This window comes from Salvelinus alpinus, chromosome 34, assembly GCF_045679555.1.
Source record: "Salvelinus alpinus chromosome 34, SLU_Salpinus.1, whole genome shotgun sequence".
NCBI classification, from domain to species: domain Eukaryota; kingdom Metazoa; phylum Chordata; class Actinopteri; order Salmoniformes; family Salmonidae; genus Salvelinus; species Salvelinus alpinus.
Window position 1 is genome coordinate 16,211,956 of NC_092119.1, and position 21,874 is coordinate 16,233,829.

At 43.7% G+C, this 21,874-nt stretch overlaps 1 protein-coding gene and 1 long non-coding RNA gene across 4 annotated transcripts; one reads left to right on the forward strand and one right to left on the reverse strand.

The window, feature by feature from the left end:
- Positions 1–4,426: 4,426 nt before the first annotated feature.
- Positions 4,427–6,134, reverse strand: LOC139563886 (uncharacterized). Its single transcript, XR_011672660.1, has 2 exons — positions 5,965–6,134; positions 4,427–5,495 (listed from the first exon to the last, which is right to left on the reverse strand). It is a non-coding gene; the product is annotated as an uncharacterized lncRNA (long non-coding RNA).
- LOC139563884 (sex comb on midleg-like protein 4) lies at positions 5,546–20,602 on the forward strand. 3 transcript variants are annotated; one of them, XM_071382878.1, is made up of 8 exons: positions 5,546–5,685; positions 11,178–11,407; positions 12,388–12,517; positions 16,714–16,914; positions 17,628–17,789; positions 18,543–18,761; positions 18,992–19,137; positions 19,551–20,602. In XM_071382878.1, exons 2-8 carry the CDS (start codon positions 11,183–11,185, stop codon positions 19,674–19,676), a joined length of 1,209 nt encoding a protein of 402 aa, XP_071238979.1. In that variant the 5' UTR covers positions 5,546–5,685; positions 11,178–11,182; the 3' UTR covers positions 19,677–20,602. The 3 variants fall into 3 exon arrangements, with proteins under 3 accessions (XP_071238979.1, XP_071238980.1, XP_071238978.1); XM_071382879.1 differs by lacking the exon at positions 5,546–5,685 and adding an exon at positions 10,350–10,450; XM_071382877.1 differs by lacking the exon at positions 5,546–5,685 and adding an exon at positions 10,866–11,005.
- The last annotated feature ends 1,272 nt before the right edge of the window (positions 20,603–21,874 follow it).

Consider the following 21,874-nt stretch of genomic DNA (forward strand, 5'->3'; position numbering starts at 1 on the left):
GGGTGTCACGATCGTCATAACGAGGAGACCAAGGCGCAGCGTGATTGGAATACATTCTTCTTTTAATAAACGAAGAACACTTAAACAAACTAACAAAACGAACATGAAGCTATAAACAACTAGTGCTGACATGCAACTACACATAGACAATAACCCACAAAACCAAAATGGAAAAGGGCAACCTAAATAGGATCCCCAATCAGAGACAACGATAATCAGCTGTCTCTGATTGGGAACCAATTCAGGCCACCATAGACCTATAACAACCTAGACTAACAAACACCCCTAAATATACAAAAAACCCTAGACAGGACAAACAAACATACCCACCCTCGTCACACCCTGACTTGACCAAAATAATACATAAAACATAGAAAACTAAGGTCAGGGCGTGACAAGGGGTAATAGTGACTAGTAGGAGGAATATATAAATACTGATGGTAATATATACATGTAAACAGGAGTAATAGTGACAGGTAGGAGGAATATATAAATACTGATGGCAATATACTAGTGGTAATATATACATGTAAACAGGGCTGAAAAGTGACTGGTAGCAGGAATATATAAATACTGATGGTAATATACTAGTGATAATATATACATGTAAACAGCAGTAATAGTGACCAGTAGCAGGTCAAATAGATGCATGGTGATTGGTTGAACTGTGTACTGTGTGTTGGACTGTTTTATGTGGAAATACTGCTGTGATTGGTCAAATTTGCAAGCCCACGCATAATATGCAGGGAAGTGTTGATTTTGATAAAATGTTTGAATTGGAGAATTCTGAGATCAATAAAATACTGGAGCAATTCTTAACCTTTTTAGGTCGAGGTCATCCATAAGTTCATGATGGTGGTGTTTGTGATTTCCATCGTGTACAAAGAAGTTACTTTTTTTATTTCACCTTTATTTAACCAGGTAGGCCAGTTGAGAACAAGTTCTCATTTACAACTGCGACCTGGACAAGATAAAGCAAAGCAGTGCGACAAAAACATCAACAGAGAGTTACACATGGGATAAACAAACGTACAGTCAATAACACAATAGAAAAATCTGTATACAGTGTGTGCAAATGAAGTAAGGAGGTAAGGCAATAAATAGGCCATAGTGGCGAAGTAATTACAATTTAGCAATTTACACTGGAGTGATATATGTGCAGATGAGGATGTGCAAGTAGAAATACTGGTGTGCAAAAGAGCAGAAAAACAAAAACAAATATGGGGATGAGGTAGGTAGTTGGATGGATGGGCTATTTACAGATGGGCTGTGTACAGCTTCAGCGATTGGTAAGCTGCTCTGACAGCTGACGCTTAAAGTTAGTGAGGGAGATACAAGTCTCCAACTTCAGTGATTTTTGCAATTCGTTCCAGTCATTGGCAGCAGAGAACTGGAAGGAAAGGCGGCCAAAGGAGGTGTTGGCTTTGGGCATGACCAGTGAAATATACCTGCTGGAGCGCGTGCTATGGGTGGGTATTGCTATGGTGACCAGTGAGCTGAGATAAGGTGGAGCTTTACCTAGCAAAGACCTATAGATGACCTGGAGCCAGTGGGTTTGGCGACAAATATGTAGCGAGGACCAGCCAACGAGAGCATACAGGTCGCAGTGGTGGGTAGTATATGGGGCTTTGGTGACAAAACAGATAGCACTGTGATAGACTGCATCCAATTTTCTGAGTAGAGTGTTGGAGGCTATTTTATAAATGACATCGCCGAAGTCAAGGATCGGTAGGATAGTCAGTTTTACAAGGGTAAGTTTGGCAGCATGAGTGAAGGAGGCTTTGTTGCAAAATAGGAAGCCGGTTCTAGATTTAACTTTGGATTGGAGATGCTTAATGTGAGTCTGGAAGGAGAGTTTACAGCCTAGCCAGACACCTAGGTATTTATAGGTGTCCACATATTCTAAGTCAGAACGTCCAGAGTAGTGATGCTAGTCAGGTGGGCGGGTGCGGGCAGCGATTGGTTGAAGAGCATGCATTTATTTTTACTTGCATTTAAGAGCAGTTGGAGGCCACGGATGGAGCGTTGTATGGCATTGAAGCTCGTCTGGAGGCTTGATGATTGGTTGACAAGATGTCAATCAGGTGTGCTTGTCCGGGACTACAAAGCTTGAAGAATTTTGAAAAGAATAACAGGCAAATTCTGCTCAATACAGGTGTGTAAAGCTCTTATGAGACTTACCCAAGAAGACTCACAGCTGTAATCGCTGCCAAAGGTGTTTCTAACATGAATTGACTCAGAGGGATGAATACTTATCTAATCAAGGTATATTAGTGTTTTAATTTTCATTAATATTAAAAAATAACAAATATTTCACATTAGAGTATTGTGTGTAGATCATTGACAACAAATGATAATTCATTCCATTTTAATCCCACTTTATAACAAAGTGTGTGTCACGCTCGTCGTTAGGTGGAAGAGAGGAGGACCAAAGCGCAGCGTGGTACGTTTCCATATTTATTGGAACACTTACTTTAACACAAACAAAACAATAAACAAAACGAAACCAACGACGCTACAGTCTTGAACGAGAGAACATAAAACACATGAACGCACGAACAGGAACAATCACCCACAAACAAACAGTGAGAAACAGCCTACCTTAATATGGTTCCCAATCAGAGACAATGACAAACACCTGCCTCTGATTGAGAACCATATTAGGCCAAACAATAAACCCAACATAGAAACACAAAACATAGAATGCCCACCCAGCTCACGTCCTGACCAACTAAACAAAGACTAAACAAAGGAAATAAGGTCAGGAACGTGACAGTGTGAAGAAATCCAGGGGGGTGTTGACTTTGTATAGGCGCTGTATTTGATGCTGTCTGGTCAAAAACATTATGGGATGTCATACTATTTTTGGCCAGATAGCATTAGATACATGGTGTACATATAGAAAAGACAGAGGGGCGCTGTTTTGCTTGCTCTAAAGCTTTCTTCTGTGAGATAGTTACAGCCACTTGTGAATTGAAGGAAAGTTGGCGGGTGCACAGTGCACTGTTCAGATGCTGGAATTATTTTGGATGAACCTGCGAAGCTAATTACCTTGGGACTAAACACCTCCCTCTGTAACTGGATCCTGGACTTCCTGATGGGCCACCCCCAGGTGGTAAGGGTAGGCAACAACACGTCTGCTACGCTGATCCTCAACACTGGGGCCCCTCAAGGGTATGTGCTTATACCCCTCCTGTACTCTCTGTTCACCCACAACTGCATGGCCAAACGACTCCAACACCCTCATTAAGTTTGCTGACGACAAAACAGTGGTAGGCCTGATCACCGACAACGATGAGACATCCTATAGGGAGGTCAGAGAACTGGCAGTGTGGTGCCAGGATAACCTCTCCCTCAATGTGAGCAAGACAAAGGAGCTGATCATGGACTACAAGAAAAGGCGTGCCGAACAGGCCCCCATTAACATCGACAAACTATCATGGTCCAAACACACCAAGACAGTCGTGAAGAGGGCACGACAACACCTTTTCCACCTCAGGAGACTGAAAATACCTGGTATTGTACCCCAGATCCTCAAAAGGTTCTACAGCTGTACCATCGAGAGCATCCTGTCCGGTTGCATCACCGCCTGGTGTGGTAACTGCTCGGCATCTGACCATAAGGCACTAGAGGGTAGCGCGTACCGCCCAGTACATCACTGGGGACAAGCTTCCTACCATCCAGGACCTATATACTATGCGGCGTCAGAGGAAAGCCTCCAAAATTGTCAAAGACTCCAGTCACCCAAGTCATAGACTGTTTTCTCTGCTCCCGCACGGTAAGCGGTACCGGAACAGCAAGTCTAGGACCAAAAGGCTCCTTAACAGCTTCTACCCCCAAGCCATAAGACTGCTGAACAATTAATCAAATGGCCACCGGATTATTTACATTGACACCCCCACTCGCTGTTTATTATCTATGCAGTCACTTCACTCCTCCCTACATGTACAAATTACCTCGACTAACCTGTACCCCCGCACATTGACTCGGTACCGGTACCCACTGTATATAGCCTCGTTATTTTGTTACTTTCTATAATTTTTTACTTTATTTGGTAAATATTTTCTTCTCTCTTGAACTGCACTGTTGGTTAAGGGCTTGTAAGTAAGCATTTCACAGTAAGGTCTACACCTGTTGTATTCGGCACAGGTGACAAATAAAGTTTGATTTGAAGGTGACCTACTTTTTGAAGTGATTCGTTTCAAAATCTGATGAAAACAGCATGGTTGTGTTCATGGCACATTAAAAGGCAATACAATTGTACAGTTAAATTACATATCTTTACAGTAAATCCCATACATTTGTTAAGACATGCCTCTGCCTGGCGCCCCTGTACATTATTGAATGTGTTTTGTTAGTGTGCACACCAGTTTCTAAAATCAAAGTGCATGCATAGAAATCCGATTACCTTCGAAAAAGATGGATGTAGGCTGGTTGCTGTATTTATTAAACAGTTACATGCAAAACAGAACAGCCAGAGGAATTACACAAAAGACAGAAGAAATCCACATATCAAATACAGACATGTAGCGAATACATTTTTGACATTTTCTTTTGTATACGTTTGAATGATTCTAAATAGTTTTCCAAATCAGATACAAAAATTAAACAGGCTTTTCCTTCATAAAATGATTTGGGTATGAAAAACGTTCCTAATAAAATAAAGATATTTATAACATACTGACGCGCAATTGCGGAATCACTGTAGTAAAACCATATGTCAAACTTAGATATTTCAATGGTTGAATGCATTATGTTTCCAAGATATAGTTTATCAGTCCAGAACACCTCACTATTAAACAATTACAGAATAAGTGTTCAATAGATTCAGTTTCTAGTTCACCAAAAACTGTATTCACTGGTATTAGGTATATATTTAGAAAATCAAGCTATTACACGGGTATAATCTATGGATGATAATCTTAAAGGAGATATCCTTTACTTTATTGGTCACCATACCATTGTTGGAGTAAGCAAAGCACGGCGACAGTTTACATCAAACTATGAAGTCCAGCAATATATAGCAGAGGGGATATAATTCCTGTAGAAAATATCCCTTAATTAACGATTGTTGAATATCTTATCTAGTAAACCTATGCCATTCATCTGGATATCGCGTACAATAGATGTTCCAAAATATGCATTATTCTTAAGTAAATATTTTATCCCACAAGGTATAGATTTTATAAGTGTCATATTCCTTGCTTGAAACCTCAAAGTTGTATCTTTCCATTAATTCTCTCAGCGTAAATAGATTCCCACTAATACTAAGTAATTGGCTGACAAGGACAATGTTTTTCGAGAACCGAAGCTTGTTGCTGTAACCTCGTAGGGTTTTGTGCATTTTATCCAAGGTCTGAACCACGGCTTTATGATGCGGGTCCTCTCGCAGCGCCCAGTCCATGACCAGACTGGTGTAGTGCTCCAGCGGTCCGCTGTGGCGGCATTGCTGTCTTCTGCAGCAGGTTGGAGAGCATCTCCATCTGTCGAGTAGCCTGACCAGTAGACAAGATCACGGAATTAACGTTAACATCCTGATGCTGCGGTAGTAAGATATATAGCTAGACCCCTGTGGAGGTTTAACGTTACGTGTTTAGAGGAGCAAAAACGGTTATCCAGTTAACAAGCAAGCTTCCAAAGATTGATTGATTTGTCAGCGATTCGTTATTCCCTCGTCTCAAAAAGGTACGTTTGTCAGCACCGTAACAATGCAGTTAGCTAGCTAGCTAGCTAGCTATTGATGTCATTATAATAATGGCTGATTTATGTGCTTGTTGCCAGTTAATTAGTTAGCCAGCCTGACTAGACAAGTCCGGAATGGAATTAAGTTTGACAGGTTAAGGTAACTAGCTAACTTTAGCTATACTAACACGCTACGGTAACTATTAACTAGGTGTCAGTTGATATTAATTTGAAACGACACACCAAAATAATAACAAATTGATACCAAAATAATATTCTCACCTCGTCTGGAAATTTCGGTCACACCGTTACATATCGTTGTCGAGGAATAGGACTGCTCTTTCAGTAGAAGTCTAATGATGGGCGACATCTTTGACGACAACATGCACGTCGCCATTTTGGCTTCAAATGCAACTTTATTGAATCAGGCAAAAATTAACAAAATTATCCTTAAGTGAGCCAGGAGAGGGCTGTATATCTCATTTTAATTAAGGACTGCAGTTCACATTATGCTTATTTTTTTCATGAATAGAGAATAAAGTAGCTTACTAAATATGCACATTTTGTTGCAGTGTTGGTTTATTTGATCTCAATTGGCAATGAATGGCATTGGCAGTAATAGTCTATGGGCCAGACCCCTAAATTCGTGAAGATGCCTCATAGTGATTTTCTTGAAGGTCTATGTCCCTAGTTGGAACATGTGTGATAGCAGTGCAGCAACGGCAGCTTTCTCTGTGTTATCACTCTTTATTTCATCCCTCCATCTCATTCATTTTTCCCATAGGGATTTTACTATGACAAAACAATGTCAGTATACAACAAGTTATTGCCCACATATACCCATTAATCAGATATAATTGCAAAGCTAAGATTAACAGCTATCCATCAGATACAATTTCGGGAATGCTCACATCAACAGAACTTTGACATTTGACCTCTAGTGTACATATCAGAATGACCTGTATAAATTGCTTTAAGAAGGAAACCCTGATAATGTTAAACTTTGTTTGACAAGTGGTTTTGAAAGTTCATGAAATTATGTTTCAACTGATCTACAGTGCCTTCAGAAAGTATTCGTACCCATTGACTTATTTTGCCTGTGCCTAGCTCCTAGTTCCATTCCGTTTATTTTGATCCTGAAAACCATATGTCAGTCATAAGTCCCAAAGAGGGTGTTTTGTCCTGTTGGTGCATTCATCCCAGTCATCAGTCCCAGTCTCCCGAGTGGCACAGCAGTCTAAGGCATTACATCTCAGTGCTTGAGACGTCACTACAGACACCCTTGTTCGAATCCAGGCTGTATCACAACCGGCCGTGATTGGAAGTCCCATAGGGCGGCACACAATTGGCCCAGCGTCGTCCGGGTTTGGCCGGTGTAGGACGTCATTGTAAATAAGAATTTGTTCTTAACTGACTTGCCTAGTTAAATAAAGGTTAAATAAAAAAATCTGCGATATAGCATTGGGTTAGGCACATATTTGTCATCAATGTGTGTACATTAACAATGGTAATGAAATGGTCAATTTTAGGAAATGTTACTTAACATACTATTTATAAGTAGAATGGAATGGTTTGCCTTGTGTGTTAGGATTTGTCGGCTTTGACACTCTTATGTAGGTGTCATAACCAACCATAAAATATTGCAATATACTGTATGTCACAACATATGTGTCATTACAGTGTTATGACAATGCTATGACATGGTTATGACCGTGTTATGACGCTAGGTGTCCAATAAAGTGTTACCAAAAGGGTCAATGCAGATAGTCCTGGTAGCTACGGTATTTGGTTAACTATTTAACTAACTACAGTATTTAGCAGTCTTATGGCTTGGGAGAAGAAGCTGTTCAGGGTTCTGTTGGTTCCAGATTTGGTACATCGGTACCGCTTGCCGTGACTTGGGTGGCTGGAGTCTTTGACAATTTTTAGGGCCTTTCTCTGACACCACCTGGTATAGAGGTCCTGGATGGCAGAGAGCTCGGTCCTAGTGATGTACTCTGCTGTACGCACTACTCTCTGTAGCACTTTGCGGACGGATGCCAAACAGTTGCTATACCAAGCGGTGCTATACCAAGCGATGCTATACCAAGCAGTTGCTATACCAAGCGGTGCTATACCAAGCTGTGATGCAGCCAGTCAAGATGCTCTCAATGATGCGTGCCACAATTTTCCAGCCTTCTGAAGGCGAAGAGGCGTTGTCGTGCACTCTTCACGACTGTGTTGGTGTGTGTGGACCATGATAGATCCTTAGTGATGTGGACACAGAGGAACTAGAAGCTCTCGACACACTCCACTACAGCTCCGTCGATGTGAATAGTGGCGTGCTCGGCCCTCCGTTTCCTGTAGTCCACGATCAGCTCCTTTGTCTTGCTGACGTTGAGGGAGAGGTTGTTAGAGACCGCAGGAGCGGTAGAGATACTCTTAATGATCGGCTATGAAAAGCCAACTGACATTTACTCCTGAGGTGCTGACTTGCTGCACCCTCGATAACTACTGTGATTATTATTATTTGACCATGCTGGTCATTTATGAACATTAAAACATCTTGGCCATGTTCTGTTATAATCTCCACCCGGCACAGCCAGAAGAGGACTGGCCACCCCTCATAGCCTGGTTCCTCTCTAGGTTTCTTCCTAGAATTTGGCCTTTCTAGGGAGTTTTTCCGAGCCACCGTGCTTCTACACCTGCATTGCTTGCTGTTTGGGGTTTTAGGCTGGGTTTCTGTACAGCACTTTGAGATATCAGCTGATGTACGAAGGGCTATATAAATAAATTTGATTTGATTTGATTTGTTCTGCCAACACACTACCAGGTCTCTGACCTCCTCCCTATAGGCTGTCTCATCGCCGTCGGTGATCAAGCCTACCACCATTGTGTCATCTGCAAACTTAATGATGGTGTTGGAATTGTGCGGGGCCACGCAGTCGTGAGGGAACAGGTTGGAGACTAAGCACACCCCCTGAGGGGCCCCCGTGTCGAGGGTCAGTGTGGCAGATGTGTTGTTGCCTACCCTCACCACCTGGGGGCGGCACGTCAGGAAGTTCAGGATCCAGTTGCAGAGGGAGTTGTTCAGTCACAGGGTCCTTAGCTTAGTGATGACCTTGGAGGCCACTATAGTGTTGAATTCTGAGCTGTAGTCAATAAACTGCATTCTCACATAGGTGTTCTTCTTGTCCAGGTGGGAAAGGGCAGTGTGGAGTGGGTCCAGGGTGTCTGGGATGATGGTGTTGATGTGAGCCATGACCAGCCTTTCAAAGCATTCCATGGTTACAGATGTGAGTGCTACGTGGTGATAGTCATTTAGACATGTTACCTTGGAGTTCTTGGGCACAGGGACTATAGTGGTCTGCTTGAAACATGTAGGTATTATAGACTGGATAAGGGAGAGGTTTAAAATGTCAGTGAAGACACTCGCCAGCTGGTCAGCGCATGCTCTGAGTATACATCCTGGTCATTTGTCTGGTGAATGTTAACCTGTTTCAAGGTCTTACTCACATCGGCTACAGAGAGCGTGATTACACAGTCGTTCGGAACCGCTGGTGCTCTCATGCATGGTTCAGTGCTGCTTGCCTTGAAGTGAGCATAGAAAGCATTTAGCTCATCTGGTAGGCTCGCTTTTAGCTCGCCTTCCTAATATTCAGTTGCAGCCCCCCCCCCCCCCCCCCTTTGCCCTCAGAACAGCCTCAATACGTCGGGACATGGGCTCTACAAGGAGTCTAAAGTGTTCCACAGGGATGCTGGCCCATGTTGACTCCAATGCTTCCCACAGTTGTGTCAAGTTGGCATGATGTCCTTTGGGTGGTGGACCAATCTTGATACACACGGGAAACTGTTGAGCGTGAAAAACCCAGCAGCTTTGCAGTTCTTGACACAAACCGGTGTGCCTGGCACCTACTACCATACCCCGTTCAAAGGCATTTAAATATTTTGTCTTGTCCATTCACCCTCTGAATGGCACACATACACAATCCATGTCTCAATTGTCTCAAGGCTTAAACATCCTTCTTTAACCTGTCTCCTCCCCTTCATCTACACTGATTGAAGTGGATTTAACAAGTGACCTCAATAAGGGATCATAGCTTTCATCTGGATTCACCTGGTCAGTCTATATCATGGAAAGAGCAGGAGTTCTTAATGTTTTGTCCTCTCAGTATACACAACAACTGAAATATTTTATTAAAGTAATGTGAATAAATGATGGTTAATAAGTGATAAGCAGTAATGGGCAGTCCCTACCATCATGGGACTTTATTAATTATTTTATTCTGTGTTGTTACAGCATTCAACCCACATAATGCATAGTGCATTTAATGTTTCGGGGAAAAATGAAACCGAACCGGCCTCAAAAAGCACTAATCGCAGGGCATGGAATCACGCACACACGCACACACACACACCATATCTATGTACACTCTCAACACTTTCAAATTAATTCCTATTGTAATTAGCGGTTGATTTGAGGGTGGCTTCTATATTAATTATACATCCACCCAGTTTTGGGCCTGAGTATCAAGCAGCAAGACATGGGAGATACAGCCGGCAGGGTGTTACAGGCTTGTTGCCATGACAACAGGCGAATGTTTCCCGGCACTGGCTGACACACACACACACACACCATTACAGTGGAATCTGCCTTGCTTGGAGATTCCACTCTGCGGTGCAGTTGAAGACATTTAGAAGCAGGCAAAGACACAGACAGGACAGAGGGTGATTCAATAGGAGAACAACTGAAAAGGGATATACTCTCCTATCCTCATTCATTCTGATGGTGTGTGCATACTGGCTCTGTTTTATCTCCCTTTATTTTCTGTTGTCTTTGTCTGCACAAAGGAAGGATGAAGCATGCTGCATGCTAATGCTATATTTTAACCACTGTAATAATTCAGCATTGCCTGTGTGTCTAGTCTTCTGCGCTCTATATATGAGACATGCATGTTGATGTTGTTTTCATCAGTAGGCTAGGCTGACTCTTGAGGCTGCTGCTTTTTTAAGATTATGGTGAACGCTGTCATCATAATGCTAATTCATAGCTGTGTAGCCATGGTGAAGTCAATTCCCCCTCCCCCCCTCCCTTCCTCTGCCACTGCTGAATGCATTAGTGTAATGAGGAGTCTGCAGCCAGCCAGCCTGTGTGCCGTGCAGCAGCAGAGACGAGAGGAGCAGAGAGAAAACATACAGCACAGCAGCTAAAGGCAAGATGGCTTCAACAGCCTGCTGAGGCAGTGTGCAGGGTTTAGAACCTTCTTCTGCTATTCTGGAATCTAACCGGGATCTAAGAAGGGAAGCGCTTGGTTCTCAAGCGTTCTAGATCAAAGGAGATCAGGTAATGGAAGCTCTGGGAGACAAGCAGACAGAATGTTGGGGTTCATGCACATTGAGGATAGGATGGACTGGATGGTGGAACTGCCACTGTTTTTTATTATGTGCCATGCAGTCTTCAATTAATATAATTATTTCTCCCTTTGTGTTTCCCTCCTTCCTGTGTCTCCCTCCAGCTCCAATGAGTGTACCTGCAGCAGCAGCAGCACAGAAAGCAGACAGCAACAGTGAAATGCAGTCACCTGCAGTGTCTCCCTCCTTCCTCCCCAGCCAGCCAGGAAAGATTCCAGGCAGGAAGAGGGGGAGACCCCCACTACATCGCAAGATGGATTTTCCAACCCGCTACCCTGAATCCCTCCCTCCCCTCAAAGTGCCCAAGAAGAGGGGGAGAAAACCTGGCTTCAAGGTCAGTGTCAGGGATGGGAGGAGAGAGAAAGAAGAGGGTATTGGAGGAGAGGGAAAGAGGAGGGGATTGGAGGAGAGAGAAAGGGGAGGGGATGGGAATGGAGGAGAGGGAAAGGGGGGGAGAAAAAGGGAAGGGATGGGAGAGAAAGAAAGAAGAGGGGATTGGAGGAGAGGGAAAGAGGAGGGGATGGAAGGAGAGAGAAAGGGGCGGGATGGAAGGAGAGAGAAAGAGCAGGGGATGGGAGGAGAGAGAAAGGGGAGGGGATGGGATTGGAGGAGAGGGAAAGGGGATGGGATTGGAGGAGAGGGAAAGAGGAGGGGATGGGAAGAGAGAGAGAGAAAGAGGAGGGGATGGGATTGGAGGAGGGAAAGGGGATGGAATTGGAGGAGAGGGAACGGGGAGGGGATGGGATTGGAGGAGAGGGAAAGGGAAGGCGATGGGATTGGAGGAGAGGGGATGGAATTGGAGGAGAGGGAAAGGAGAGGGGCCAGTGGGGATGCAGGATGTTAACAAAATGCATATGATGATGTAGCTTGACAGACCTAACTTCATTTAGATATAGTGGGAGTAGTATATAACATGAGGTAGCCTTTGTTTGTTTAATTGAAGACTGTTTTAATTTATATTCTGATTGGCCATGTATATGCCTAGCAAAATTAAATGTTTGGTAAATATTGCAATACGAAGAGGGGAGATTATTTTATTTACAAGTTTCTGTGTAAAAATATCAATGTGTAGATTTCTGTTGAGTGTTTACTAATGCCAATTGAGAACCGTCATCTTTTAGTCTATTGTTGCTATCTCAGACTGTATGGCATGGCGCTTGCAACAAGAGGGTTGTGGGTTCGATTCCCGGGGGCCACCCATATGTAAAAATGTATGCACGCGTGACTATCAGTCGCTTTGGACAAACGCGTATGCTAAATTGCATGTATTATTTACAATTAGGTACTGAGATCCAACCCCCTGTTTTCCTGCAGCTGAAGCCCAGGATGGTGCTGAATCCCCTGGCCATCTCTCCTCCCAGCAGCACCCCAGAACCAGACATGAGCTCCATCCCCCAGGATGCTGCTACCATCCCCCACTCTGCCACACCCCAGGTGCTCACAGGTAACTATACCCACCCCGCCAGGCTCCAGGTGCTCACAGTTAACTATACCCACCCTACCAGGCTCCAGGTGCTCACAGTTAACTATACCCACCCCGCCAGACTCCAGGTGCTCACAGTTAACTATACCCACTCTGCCACGCCCCAGGTGCTCACAGTTAACTATACCCACCCCGCCAGGCTCCAGGTGCTCACAGTTAACTATACCCACCTCGCCAGGCTCCAGGTGCTCACAGTTAACTATACCCACCCCGCCAGGCTCCAGGTGCTCACAGTTAACTATACCCACCCTGCCAGGCTCCAGGTGCTCACAGTTAACTATACCCACCCCGCCAGGCTCCAGGTGCTCACAGTTAACTATACCCAACTCGCCAGGCTCCAGGTGCTCACAGTTAACTATACCCACCCCGCCAGGCTCCAGGTGCTCACAGTTAACTATACCCACCTCGCCAGGCTCCAGGTGCTCACAGTTAACTATACCCACCCCGCCAGGCTCCAGGTGCTCACAGTTAACTATACCCACCTCGCCAGACTCCAGGTGCTCACAGTTAACTATACCCACTCCGCCACGCCCCAGGTGCTCACAGGTAACTATACCCACCCCGCCAGGCTCCAGGTGCTCACAGTTAACTATACCCACTCTGCCACGCCCCAGGTGCTCACAGGTAACTATACCCACCCCGCCAGGCTCCAGGTGCTCACAGTTAACTATACCCACCCCGCCAGGCTCCAGGTGCTCACAGTTAACTATACCCACTCTGCCACGCCCCAGGTGCTCACAGGTAGGCCCCACCCCCACTCTGCCACGCCCTTGGGGCCTCATTTTTCAACCGTGCGTAAATTTTGTACAAATTTCTGGCGTATGTGGAGATTCTAGGATTTGCGTGCACAACAAATTATTGGGATTTATCAAACTGTCGTACGCAACATATACACATGTTTCCATTGATAAATCAGAGCCATACTATATTTTTACTACAACCCCGCCTGGAAAACGCCCTCCATTCAACTTTTATGGTAACAAAAACACCCTCATTTGCTGTATGATTTGGAAATGTTGGAACTGGGCCATGACAGTTTCTAAAAGAAAGCGCAGTAGCAAATGTTATCACATTTCTATACAGGTGTGGGCAGAATGTTTTAATCTTTTGCAGTGACTTTTTTCAAACTAAGGTCAGTGTTTGGCACTCGCTGACCTCACATTCTGGATGATTGACTGTCTGTTCAAACAATCAAAAAATAAATACTACAGCCCACACTTCTTTTGTTTGTCAATAGATGACTGCGTTTATATCACCTGTCTTGGTATAGTCTCTGAGATTAAATAGAAAATGGTGTTGCGCTCCTACGAAGGCCGCTATGTGATCTTCTTACCGTTAGGCTACGTTTACATTTTTCCCTAGCAACGCTTTATTATAATTCCCTTGTGTCAAACACTCAAAACAACAGTATTGACTTGTAATACAATTCTTCAACCACTAGAAGTTGTGAGTACGCATGGTCTGAGATATGCACACTTTCCCGTCAAATTCAAATTTGATAAATACCAACCTTTGCGGGAAAAGTGGTGCATGCAAGGTTGTCTTTTTTGTGCTTATGCACATCTGATAAACAAGGCCCTAGGCGCTCACAGAGTTTGCCTCACTCTTCCAATGTCTCCCTCCATAATGCTTTGTCTGGTGAAACATCTTGGGTGTTATGAAAAGTCATGTTGGTAATCACATTTCAAATGTAATTTGTATTCTGTTAGTTATAAGCATGTTGTACTCGTTAATTTAAGGAAAGCAACGTCACCAAAGTAGCCAACCTAAATATCTTTGTCTCCTCTGTCCCTCCTGCTGTGTGTCCTGCAGTGTGTATCTACGTACATCATCAAGCAGGTGGACATGGTTACTAACCCTCGTTCGTACATCATCAAGCAGGTGGACATGGTTACTAACCCTCGTTCGTACATCATCAAGCAGGTGGACATGGTTACTAACCCTCGCTCGTACATCATCAAGCAGGTGGACATGGGTACTAACCCTCGCTCGTACATCATCAAGCAGGTGGACATGGTTACTAACCCTCGCTCGTACATCATCAAGCAGGTGGACATGGGTACTAACCCTCGCTCGTACATCATCAAGCAGGTGGACATGGGTACTAACCCTCGCTCGTACATCATCAAGCAGGTGGACATGGTTACTAACCCTCGTTCGTACATCATCAAGCAGGTGGACATGGGTACTAACCCTCGTTCGTACATCATCAAGCAGGTGGACATGGTTACTAACCCTCGCTCGTACATCATCAAGCAGGTGGACATGGGTACTAACCCTTGCTCGTACATCATCAAGCAGGTGGACATGGTTACTAACCCTCGTTCGTACATCATCAAGCAGGTGGACATGGTTACTATCCCTCGCTCGTACATCATCAAGCAGGTGGACATGGTTACTAACCCTCGTTCGTACATCATCAAGCAGGTGGACATGGTTACTAACCCTCGCTCGTACATCATCAAGCAGGTGGACATGGGTACTAACCCTCGTTCGTACATCATCAAGCAGGCGGACATGGGTACTAACCCTCGCTCGTACATCATCAAGCAGGTGGACATGGTTACTAACCCTCGTTCGTACATCATCAAGCAGGTGGACATGGTTACTAACCCTCGTTCGTACATCATCAAGCAGGTGGACATGGGTACTAACCCTCGCTCGTACATCATCAAGCAGGTGGACATGGGTACTAACCCTCGTTCGTACATCATCAAGCAGGTGGACATGGTTACTAACCCTCGTTCGTACATCATCAAGCAGGTGGACATGGTTACTAACCCTCGCTCGTACATCATCAAGCAGGTGGACATGGTTACTAACCCTCGTTCGTACATCATCAAGCAGGTGGACATGGGTAATAACCCTCGCTCGTACATCATCAAGCAGGTGGACATGGTTACTAACCCTCGCTCGTACATCATCAAACAGGTGGACATGGTTACTAACCCTCGTTCGTACATCATCAAGCAGGTGGACATGGTTACTAACCCTCGTTCGTACATCATCAAGCAGGTGGACATGGGTACTAACCCTCGTTCGTACATCATCAAACAGGTGGACATGGTTACTAACCCTCGCTCGTACATCATCAAGCAGGTGGACATGGTTACTAACCCTCGTTCGTACATCATCAAGCAGGCGGACATGGTTACTAACCCTCGTTCGTACATCATCAAGCAGGTGGACATGGTTACTAACCCTCGTTCGTACATCATCAAGCAGGCGGACATGGGTACTAACCCTCGTTCGTACATCACCAAGCAGGCGGACATGGTTACTAACGCTCGCTCGTACATCATCAAGCAGGCGGACATGGTTACTAACCCTCGTTCGTACATCATCAAGCAGGCGGACATGGTTACTAACCCTCGTTCGTACATCATCAAGCAGGCGGACATGGTTACTAACCCTCGTTCGTACATCATCAAGCAGGCGGACATGGTTACTAACCCTCGTTCGTACATCATCAAGCAGGCGGACATGGTTACTAACCCTCGTTCGTACATCATCAAGCAGGCGGACATGGTTACTAACCCTCGCTCGTACATCATCAAGCAGGCGGACATGGTTACTAACCCTCGTTCGTACATCATCAAGCAGGCGGACATGGTTACTAACCCTCGTTCGTACATCATCAAGCAGGCGGACATGGTTACTAACCCTCGCTCGTACATCATCAAGCAGGTGGACATGGGTACTAACCCTCGTTCGTACATCATCAAGCAGGTGGACATGGTTACTAACCCTCGTTCGTACATCATCAAGCAGGTGGACATGGTTACTAACCCTCGCTCGTACATCATCAAGCAGGTGGACATGGGTACTAACCCTCGTTCGTACATCATCAAGCAGGCGGACATGGTTACTAACCCTCGCTCGTACATCATCAAGCAGGTGGACATGGTTACTAACCCTCGTTCGTACATCATCAAGCAGGTGGACATGGTTACTAACCCTCGCTCGTACATCATCAAGCAGGTGGACATGGGTACTAACCCTCGCTCGTACATCATCAAGCAGGTGGACATGGTTACTAACCCTCGCTCGTACATCATCAAGCAGGTGGACATGGGTACTAACCCTCGCTCGTACATCATCAAGCAGGTGGACATGGTTACTAACCCGCGCTCTCTCCACTCTTGTGTATCCTGCAGTGTGTATCTACATCAACAAGCATGTCAACATGGGTCCTAACCTGGACAGGAAGAAGCTGCAGCAGCTCCCAGATCATTTTGGGCCTGACAGGCCCTCGGTGGTGCTGCAGCAGGCTGTCCAGGGATGCATCGACAGCGCCTTCCAGCAGAAAGCTGTGTTCACTCTCCTCACACAGGGCTACGGAGGGGAGAAAATATCAGGTATAACTAGGGCCATGTGCTCATACATGTGCTTGTACAGTGTCACTGAGATTTTGGTTTTATATTTATTAATTTTATTCGTAGCAACTGGCCTGAGGAAAATGATAGAAATTGACATACACTGATTAGATAATCTAGTAACCATGAGAACATCTGAGAACATCCGGATCTGTTACCCCGGGGTTATTGGCCATTTCCATCTTTGGATGTCAGTGGATGAAATGCAATGGCCATCCTAGGTTGTAACTGTTGCTTTGAGACATGGCTGTAGAGATGTGTCCCCTAGAGCAAAGTTAACTGCAACAAGATTTACTGCAATGGGAAATTAAAATATATTCCAGCGTTGCGTCCCAAATAGCACCCTATTCACAGAGCAACACTCCAAATCAAATGTTATTAGTCACATGAGCCAAATACAGAGAAATGCTTACTTACGAGCCCCTAACCAACAATGCAGTTTCAAAAAATACGGACAAGAATAAGAGATAAAAGTAACAAGTAATTAAAGAGCAGCAGTAAAATAACAATAGCAAGACTATATACAGGGGGGTACCAGTACAGAGTCAATGTGCGTTGGCACCGGTTAGTTGAAGTAGTATGTACATGTAGGTAGAGTTATTGAAGTGACTATGCATAGATTCCATTGGCTCTGGAATAGGGTCCCATCTGGGACGCAACCCAATGGGTTAATGAAGTGTTCCTTTGTGTTCCAGCCACTTTCGATGGGAAGCAGCACCTTCTGAGTCTTCCTGTGGTCAACAGCATGGGCTACGTTCTACGCTTTCTCAAGAAGCTCTGTCGCAGCTTGCACTGTGAAAACCTCTTCAGCGACCAACCAATCCCCCAGCATAATAATGCCTCCTACCAATCAGAGGGTAATGCACTGTCCTGTATTCAATTGAATTCAAAATGCTTTCTTTATCCCACAAGGGAAATGGTGTAGGCAGAGGTGCAGATATGATACATTGATTGTTTAAGCAATAAGGCCCGAGGAGGTGTGGTATATTAGCCATATACCAGAAACCCCCGAGGTGACTTATTGCTATTATAAACTACTTACCAACATAATTAGACCAGTAAAAATGAATGTTTTGTGATACCCGTTGGTATACGGTCTGATATACCACGGCTTTCAGCCAATCAGCATTCGGGGCTCGAACCACCAGGTTTATAATACTTTTTAGAACAATCCTGTGCCTTAACAAGAGCTTTTGAAGATCTCGCCCCTCAGACATTTTGTGGGCTCAGTTCCTCAAATATTGTGCTATATTGCGTCAGATTGCTCATGAAAGCACAGAATGACATTTTGTCAAATACACATCATTTGGTGTTTTACTTGTGTAATCCCTGGTAATCCTAATCCACTATCCAAATCCCTGTATTCCAACCTAAACAAATGTGACCTCCATGCCAGAACACTACCTAGAACATTCTCTTGAACCTAAACAAGAGCACCAGGGAAACCCTACGCTCAATTCTCCAAACAGGGTTTGTTTCTTCCGATTGGACCATAAAAGCACAGAAGGACATTTCATAGACATCTTTAAAGGCTTCAGCTTCTATCGAAAGTTATTCAAAGTATTGTCAATATGTTTTACTTATGTAATCTCTTTCCATTCATATCACAGCTGAAACCTCCATGCCAGAGGAGTATCTTCTGGACCCGTCAGACAAACGCTACTCAATGGACCCAGGTGACTCCGCCTTCAGTGCCATAAGCTCCTCCTACTCATCCAAACCATCCTATGGGTTCCGCTCCTCGCAGCAGTTCCCCAACGGCTCCTCCCCCTTGGGCATGTGTAGACAGACGTCCAGCCCTAACACCTTCATGGAAGGCAACAGGATAGGTAAGAGATTGGAGAGTGGAGACTATGCTTGCAAAATTCTGGTAAATTTCCCAAAATTTCCAGGTTTTCCGGGATATTCTCTCCCGATTCCGGGAATCTTCCAACTGGGATTTCTGGGAAACCTGGAGATTTGGGGAAAATGTGTTTCTTGCTATAATCACAATGCCCTAACCAGGTAAAATAGACCAGCATAGAAATCCTTCTTGACCTCTTTCTCTTTTCTCATGCAGCGTACAATCCATCTCAGGACTCCCAGGAGTCCAAGCCGCCCCCCAGTAAGGACCCTTCCACCTGGAGTGTAGAGGATGTGGTGTGGTTCATCAGAGACGCTGACCCGCAGTCCCTGGGCCCTCACGCGGACGTCTTCAGGAAGCATGTAGGCTACCCCTGGGCTCACTCATAATTAATATTTCCTTGATACCTCGTATCCTCTCTCCGAACCTTCTCAAAACGCCTTGGAGGAGAAGGTCCTTGGGGAGGGACCTCGGACCTTCTCTTCCAATCCAGTTGAGGATGAGACAAGGATGTGAGGAATCGCTGAAAGACAAATTGAGATTGAGGCCTGGATCTGCAACAGTTGGGGGAAACCCCTTTTCTTTTTCAGTTGTTATGTTTCATGTGATGTTTTGATTTGATTTGAGTGGTTGGATTAAATCTGAATGTGATGTTTTGTGAAATACTTACCCGGATTGGGGTCACTCCCAGTTCAGTAAACAACCCTGATACATGTGTCCACTTTACTTTTAGTGGAGATTTAATATAACCTGAGCTTCTGTTTCTATCCCACAGGAGATAGACGGCAACGCGCTGTTACTTCTAAAGAGTGACATGATGATGAAGTACCTAGGACTGAAGCTGGGGCCAGCCCTGAAGCTCTGCTATCACATCGACAAACTAAAACAAAACAAGTTCTAAATCTGAACATTTTTTCACGTCATCAATCTGTGGGACCCAACTTTGTGGATGCGTTCCAAATGGTACCCATAACCCACTCGTTTTGACCGTAGCCCTATTGGCCCTGGTTAAAACTAGTTCAATATATAGGGAATAGGGTGCCATTTGAGACGCTATATTTTACTGGTTATTTTTGCATTTTCATATATCATGTATCTAAAGAAAACAATGTGATCATGTGATCGTGACAGAATACGTTTTTGGATATTCTAGTTTTTCTGTTGAAACAAGGTTTTGGTTTATACAGATTACAAAATATGCAAATTGTGGAATGCATAACTGATACACTGGTTGACAATACCTGGAAGAGAGATACAGCTGTCCTATAAATTAGCTTATTAAGGCACCTATGCGCCCTGGTAAAACATACCAAGTTACGTTTATGATCTGTTGAGAAGTGTGAATTATTTTAGATAAACTGTTATTTATACTTGGTCTCAAATCTGCGGTATAACTTTGTTTTAAAGGATATTAAAAAGGGGGGGGGGGGGGTCTCCACAAATGTGTGACAAACACATCAAAGCTGTCCCGTATTGTTTTATTCTATACCTTTACAACAGTGACTTGAATATGTAGTAGGGTTAAAGCTGTTGATGAAGTTCTTAACACATCAATGCATGTGATTTAAAAGCAGGAAGCTACAGTGATGTTAAACATTACTATACTTGGTTTTGTTATTTACACAAAATAATGTAAACTAAAATGGTTTTGCATATTGTTTTACATATAGTTTTGCATATTGTTTTACATATTGTTTTGCATATTGTTTTACATATTGTTTTGCATATTGTTTTACATATTGTTTTGATAAAATTGCCAAAAAGATCATGTTTGTGCTGCAACACATAATGAGACATTTCTATAGTTTAATAAAATAATGATCTCCAGCCTCTTTTTTTATTTGGTTTATTTATTTTACCTTTATTTAACTAGGCAGTTTCTTATTTTCAATGACGGCCTAGGAACACTGGGTTAACTGCCTTGTTCAGGGGCAGAACGACAGATTTTTACCTTGTCAGCTCGGGGATTCGATCTTGCCTCCTCACAACGTATTTACTATGGACATTTTTACTACATATCATTCTCGAAACAGAGTTGGAGAGCAATGGATGAGAACACTCACTGCATAACTTCAATTGACCTACAGTATTGGGTTATTAGGCCATATAGCATTGCTTGTGTACGCCAGTTTGGCAGTATGTGTACTTTTTAGTAACCTGTGTACGTCAATGCTGCTGTATACAATTACATGTCATTCATGCCAAGTCAAATCAACCTGGGACTAGGTCTTTTATTTTGAAAATAATATTGGAAAGATCTATACTGTAAATCAGAGAATAACCACTGTATGGATTAATTAATTTGTACTGGTGCTAAAGAAGTTCTCAATGTATTGAATATCTCATGTTTGCTTTTGTGTTGTGAGACTTAAATGGAAATCAATCAATGTGTGTATTTAACCTGGCTGTGTATCCTATCTAAGTAATAAAATTTAAAAAATATTAAGGAAACAAGGTGTGGTCTGACAAGCATCTTTCTTGTTGATATCAAGCATCTTTCAGAATGAAATCAAGCTTGGGACTCGTGTAAAAATAATAATGACATGTTACCAAATGTGACACAATCATGTGTCGATTCAGACGGTTATGTTTTCTCCTGATGCAGAATAATGTATTACCCTACAGGCTTACTTCAGTATATTTGAATGCGTTAAACAGTATGGCCTATCCTTTGTTTGGCTCATAGTCTATTCTTTCAGTCATGTTTGCTTTGGGATTGACCTGGCTATTGTAGGTTAGGCTATATGCAGAAACAGGTGCACGTAGACTAGGCCTTACTGCAGCAGGCTTTGCAGTTGCATGTACATTTCAATCTGAATGAATATAACTGTTAAAATTGAATTATTTATTGTATATCCCATTTGAAGCATAGCCTTTCAACAAAACAGCATGCAATCCACCAGGTAAAATAAATGTTTAGTTAATCCACGATGTGTTTATTGACTGGTTTTGGTCACCCCATTCTTAATTTATCCATACACCTATCCAATAATATCATTGTTTGTGTTGAAAGGGAACAAGACTTTTAAGTCATAGACAGGCCTATACTTATTTTATCGATGCAAATGTATAAAATCAAGCAATGGAGCAATGCACGGA